The following is a 6,704-nucleotide window of genomic DNA, read 5'->3' on the forward strand; positions in this document are numbered from 1 at the left end:
TCCGATAATAATATTATTTGATGAACGTGAACCACTGTTCGGAAGGGCATGAGCTAGGGCGCTCTTGGCCAACCTGACCACTGTCAAACACTACTACTGTCAGAAAGGGTACGGGCTGTCAAACTACAATCTAATGACAACCAGCAACAAATAAAAAGAAAAAGGAAAAGAAGCAACAAAGCATACGAGACGATCTAGTGTTGCCAATGCTTAAAGTGGTAAATTTAAGGGCCAACAAGTATTTCAAATGGTTCGCAATGGACCCTTGACGATCTGCACACATTGCCCTATACACCGGTGCAGTGAATTGAGCATTTTTTGATATCAAAAGTGACGTGGTGGCACCGTGCACCAGCGCACAGCACGACAGCAGCTCGTATGGTTCCAGCTCAGACCTGTTGTATCTTGTTTGCAGCCGAAGTGGACAACACTGATGCAAGGGAAAAATCGCACCTTCCGTGTTGTAAAAGGTTAAGATAAACGGAACATTCGCTTGTGCCAAACTAAAGCATCTACGGACACATTGTGCCAAACCGGAAAGCGCACCGGAAAGTTGTGAATCTACACGGGGGGTTGTTTACCTTGCCAGCCGGTAGCCCCACCAGAACCAAGGTGCTAGGTGCCAGATGTAGTCGAGTGGTGTGGGACATCACAGATCGCTTGGAAGAAAATGCATCCCAGCCAATGGAAGAGCCAGCAGCATTCCCAGCATGTTTGATGCGTCGTTAGGAGCAAAATTGCTGTTGGATGAACGCGAAACCGTGTGAACACTGTAGCGCCGAGTAGATAGAATTACGCGTAGTTATTGTTATTGACGTTCCGTTTCGAAGCGGCTTTCATCGGAAATCCCGTCGCGGCACAAGACGGCCGGGGGATCGCTTATGCACACTTACATAGTTCGACTAGCACTATGGGCAGCTGTTTAACATGCTTTCGTACGCCACCAAATGCCAATGTGGCCACCGCCGCCGGTATTCCGACGAACACTGGCGGTACGGCACACGATTCCGCCCTAACGTACACGGAGATGGACATCATAGGTCATGGTAAGTAGTCACCGGGGCACAGTGATCGAACGTGAATCGATCATACTCAGCAATGGCTACTTGATGTTTCCTTTTTTTGTAGAAACAGACGATCTTTTGCCCGTGAGTGCGGCCGGACACTATATGGGCCACGGAGATAAACGCAGTGGAGGTAGTTTCAAAAAGCCGTCGGTTGGCGGAATGCTTAATGGTAACATTACATCGACGATGGTTGGCAGCGGCCCGATCGGCAGTGTCGGTGGAATGATCGGGTCGACCGGTGGCGGGTTGATGGTTGAGAACATGAACAACAATGGAGCGGGCAGCAAGGAGCTGAGTGGCGTTGGCATCGGTGGACCGCAGGTGCTGCTGTCGGACAACGATCTGAACAAACTGTTCGAAAACTACAAGGACGCACAGGAGGACGCTATACTGTCGGAGGGGATCGAACGATTGTGCGGCGATCTCGGCTACAAACCGGACGACTTTGCAATCCTCGTGCTGGCGTGGCGCCTAGACGCGGGACAAATGTGTCAGTTCACAAAAGCCGAGTTCATCCAGGGCCTACAGCGTATGAATGCGGCCAGCATCGAGGACATTCGGGCTCGGTTGCAGCAAATCGTGGAACGGCTACGGACGGACGGCTCGGAGGACTTCAAATCGCTGTACCGATTTACGTTTCGCTTCGGGCTGGAACCGGGTCATCGGATACTTTCGCTCGACATGGCGATCAGCCTGTGGCGGCTGGTGTTCACCGTACATACGCCTGACATACTGCAGCGCTGGCTAGACTTTCTCGAGCAGCACCAGAACATCCGGGGCGTCCCGAAGGACACCTGGAACATGTTTCTGAACTTTGTGGAAACCTGTGATATCGAAAACTACGATGACACGGAGGCGTGGCCAAGCCTCTTCGACGACTTTGTCGAGTACGAGCAGGAACGCACGGGGCAGCTTGCAAAAGTGAAGGACGACAGTGGCGGAGAACCGCCCCCGGATCCGTCCGGCTACAATGGTTCATAGTATTTCGCTAGGCAACACCCACTTATCACACCGCTCCATTCTTTTCTCCTCTAGGCCAGCATATCCCGGTTGGTCTTTTGTGTTTGTATGGTTGAAGCGAACAAAAGTTCAGCCATACTTGCAACGTACCACGTACTACTTCGCTGTTACGTTACGAACTGCTGAAGCCCGTGTTCGGGCTGGTTCTGGCTGATTAAGCATGCACATAATAGAATCATGCGAGATGTACGCGTGTGACATCTACATCCTGCCGTTGTTTTAGCAAAAACCCATTTGTTTTTAGTCAAAGGTCGCGAATGTCTTCACATTTCTTGTCGTTTTATTATATCATAGTTCTTTATTCTTATTTATTGAATTCACCATCTTTTAACCAAGGAGCAGCTCCGAGGCATTTACCGGGTAGAGGTAGTCGATGATTTTGAGCCGAAAGTCGACCACCACGTGGCCTTCATTTGTTCAGGCAATTTCATTTAATTGGTCCGTATTAGTTGATCGTTTTGTATTTACGCGTTCAGGGCTACGTTTTTCTGCTAAAATCCCGTAATATGCGTTTAGTCAGCCCGCTGCTCAGCTAAGATCGAAGTATGTGAAGTATATGTTATCGGTTTTAGTAAACGTATTCTGCAGCAAGCTGGCAAAACAAACACTAACATTAGCAGAAGCTGGAACGTTTGTTGTTGAAATGATGTCTCGTTGTGTACCAGTTTTGAGGTAAAAGCGATGCGACTTTCGCTTGCGAAATGCTACTGCAGCTGCGTGTGTGTGTGGCGATTGCGTGTTTGTGTGATTGCAACCAAATTAATAGCAAAAAAAACCTGGCAGCGCCCTAGCCTAGATAGATAGTTGTGAAGCAAGCAAGAAGTCTGTAAAAAAAGATCACACACTTAGCGGAATCAAGATGAAACACAGAACAATTCTAGAGACAAATATTTATGTAGAAAGCATGATACAATATGGTGAAGTTGAAGGCTGTAGCGCATTAATCGCCGTACGGCGAGAAGTACTGAGTATATAGGCAAATGGCGAAACAACCCCCCAGCTAAACTAGAGACTAACGCGAGCGCACGCGGGGCAGCACTTTAGCAGACAAAATTAAACGAAGCGAAAAGGATAGACGGACGACGCGTGAAGGATCAATGTGATTAATTCGTACTACTGTAGTGCACGGACTTATTTTTCCGTTTTTCAAGCGTGCTATCAAGTAAGCAAACTAGGTATAGCAAATGCAAACAAACAAACAAACAAACCATGCTGCTGCTAACGTTCGAATTGCAATATAAAGGGGAGATTGCGAGCCTAAAGCAGGAGCAGCAGGAGTTTTCCACGGTCGGACGCTACGACGCCTACGATACACTGCAACAACGCTGACGATAAAGCTGGCGAAATCGTAGACATCGGACATCGGAATCGGCAGATATCAAAAGCATAGTGTAATTATCGCATTAACTTTAAACGGTTTTGAAATAAAGGAAACAAGCCTATCTCTAGTTCCCGTGTGTATCTGTATTGTTTTCCTTCAGTTCCTTTATGATTGTTATCACACTTTGTTTTTAAATAATCATTTGCACCTGTTTTTATTCCACAGCAGAACGCACGAGATGACAACAAATCTGTACACGTTTCTGCATAAATGGTAAGTTTCACCATTGCTTTTAATATTTACTTATACGTACTGATTATCTTTACAAGAAATTCGTCTCGTCTAGTACGAACCTGCTTCAACGCTTTACGTCATCCACTAAGGCATTTTGGGGAAATACGGACAGATTGTTTGGGGTAGCCTCATTTCCTTTGCCCTTGAAAATCCCCCCAGCTCCCAGAAGTCATTGCCATCGTGCAGAACGTGGAATGATCGATTGCTTCCTTCCGACCGAGTGAAACGCTGGCCCGTGTAAAGGTTTAATTTTGCAGAAGAAATTAGTAACACGACCAGCAGCACACTATAGCTTCTCGTGTCTTTCTTTCCCACTACCAACGACCCGAGCCCACCATTTGTCAGCCGGGAAGCCCACGCGAAAGGGGAAATGAGTTGCAAAAAGGCTCTGGTGCAATTCGTTTCGGGTAGGGTATCAAACTTAAATCCAATCAAAGGCGTACGAAACCGAAATTCGATCAAGGTACAAAAAGAGGAACCATTTCATTGCTTTCGGCAAAGGGCCAGTGTCTACGAAGGTCCGTTGTGCGGGGTTTTTAAGGTAGAATTGAAATTTCAAGTCATATTGCGCATTAGACGTTAGATAAATGGATTCATTCGCCTATAACAAATCTATGTTTGATTAGATAAGCCATTTTGCGCATTAAGTATTAGAAGAATGGGTTTATCCGCTGGGAAAATTTATTCCACAACTAATTGTGTGGCTAATTGGTTGGAAAATGTTAGCATCAGCTGTGATTATTCGTGCACTTTTTGTTGTTGCCACAGCGCACAGCAACACGCCGACAAAACAACACAATGCCAATCGAACTTAATGAGTCCATTAGGCAAACCCAGCAGAAAACATGGTGGGACACGAGAGTGACAGTAAAATTAGGCTAGCTGAACTTTTAAACCCATAAGAATGAAACATTATCATCGGTGGAACATTATGTGAGAAGAGTGGCCGCTTGAAATTGCCTTAAGAAGGCTTCTGGTTGCGTCAAATCGTGAATTGCATTGACGTCATTCGGCACCGGATGGCTCTGGCAGGTGCAAAATGCGCACCGAGAAGGGCGTTGCAATGGGTGGCCGAATTTGGTGGGCTGCGTATCCCCCCCCCCCCCCCCTCTCTTAAAACACCCTCCGTAATGTTAATGTATGGCACGGATTGATGGATTGATAAATGTGGTCGGCTGCACCTCGTGCGCGACTGCGAAGATTTGATGGCCTGATGATCCTGATTAAACAAACAAACAGACACGCACACACACACAACCACGCCCGTGCACAAACAGGGCACGGTTAAATGGGAAAATTAGGCAAACGGGGAATTTCCTGTGCGCGTCGAGTTATTAACCGACATGACTATCGCTTTAACGGAAGGTCAATCAGTGAGGGCTTGTAATTTATTAATCACTGTGGTGTCTGTCACACTGTCTGGGTGGGAAACGACAAATAGCTGACGGAGGTTTGGGTTTCGGCACCCGAGACGAGGCTAATGTCGTCAGCGTGCGCTCTGGTACATTTGGTACCTCCCGCGGGAAGGTCAACAGAGTGTGGGTTTTGTGTGTAAATAAGAGCGAACCAAACAAAAGAGGCGATTTTCCACAACAGTGATAATACTTTCCCATGATGTTGTTGTTGTTGTGTACTGTGTGTGCAGTGCGTCCTGCGAAGGTCGCAAATCTATTGTATTCTGCTTGGCTGGCGTACCAGATTGTTCTGATGCGAAACGCCGTGGGAAGAATCACTGGAGCCAGCAGGACGACGATCGCGTAACAAGCAACACCGATCGATCTCTGCAACCGACAGCAAACCTGATCATATGCGACTCATCGCCGGAACGGTATCGATTATGCAAATGTGGCACATTATCGAATGGAATGAACCTGTTGTCCAGTCGGGAACGAAAAGCTCCTCCCCAAAACACTTCTCAAGCCGGTCCGCTATTTTCAAGTGGAGTAGTGGAGTAAGGTAATGAGTTAGACAGGATCTCTTCCAACATTCTGGAAACGATCGCGGTTCTGCATGACATGTGTTCGTGTTTTAAACTAGAATTTTCCATTTCCAGAAACAGTGCTCAGAATGTTATGCTTTCGATCTTCAGCTGACATTGAAAGCGAAGATTCGCGCTTTTCTCGAAGACTCGCCAAACTGACAAAATCAGTTCTGATACAGAAGTGTAAACTATACGCTGTCGCTCAAGGGGATCAGGGAACGGCGTGTTTAGCGTGTCTGGATCAAGATAAACAACCGGCTTCCCGACGCGTGGTTTGGTGTGTAGAAGAAAAGACACAAGATAAGCTCGCTGTTGTTTGTCTCGTTTGGCGGGTTCTATTTGTTTGCTTTGGTTTTTTTGGTAACGGTACATTTCGATTGGCGTCTCGCTTTCATCCCACAGGAAGATGAAAGTAGCACAGTGGCTTGCAACCGATGGGGAGAACTTTGGCTTTTTTTGGTGTCGGGTATTTGCAAGCAAAATTTCACAAAATGCAATGGGTCATTAAGAAATTGTAAGATTTATTGAACGATTATGTATCCTATGCACACTGAAGCTGCACATTGTAGAAGGTTTTTGACATTTGCCTGAGAAAAATCCGTATGACTAACCTTTTTTAAAGAAATCTAACCATAAGTTTTGCTGAGACAACCCGCAATAAGGTAATTGCAAGCCTCAAATGGGATGCAAACACGAATGTTAAATTTTCAAATAAGACTTAATTGCTGATGTTGCAAAAACGGCTTAGCCACCTTAAGACCAACATATGACCCCTACTTGTACCCTAAATAGGGGAAGCGGATTTAGCCCCGCAACCTCCTTGGTTGAAAACCACTGAAGTAGCAGAAGAACGAATGCAAAACCAAAGAACATTGAACTCCGAATAGAAAGGGACAATGACCACATTCGCTTAATCCGTCCAAAAACAAACCACCAGGCGAACAGAGATTCAGGTTCCATTTGGCGAGAACCGGGATCGATTATGCAAATGGGAAGAATTTCGCCTTTCTTGAACCATGTT

At 46.4% G+C, this 6,704-nt stretch overlaps 1 protein-coding gene across 1 annotated transcript; it reads left to right on the plus strand.

The window, feature by feature from the left end:
* Positions 1–129: 129 nt before the first annotated feature.
* LOC120897997 (DCN1-like protein 3) lies at positions 130–3,538 on the plus strand. Its single transcript, XM_040303264.1, has 2 exons — positions 130–1,046; positions 1,129–3,538. Exons 1-2 carry the CDS (start codon positions 911–913, stop codon positions 2,046–2,048), a joined length of 1,056 nt encoding a protein of 351 aa, XP_040159198.1. The 5' UTR covers positions 130–910; the 3' UTR covers positions 2,049–3,538.
* Positions 3,539–6,704: the final 3,166 nt, after the last annotated feature.

Source organism: Anopheles arabiensis, chromosome 2 (genome assembly GCF_016920715.1).
Source record: "Anopheles arabiensis isolate DONGOLA chromosome 2, AaraD3, whole genome shotgun sequence".
Classification (NCBI taxonomy): Eukaryota; Metazoa; Arthropoda; class Insecta; order Diptera; family Culicidae; genus Anopheles; species Anopheles arabiensis.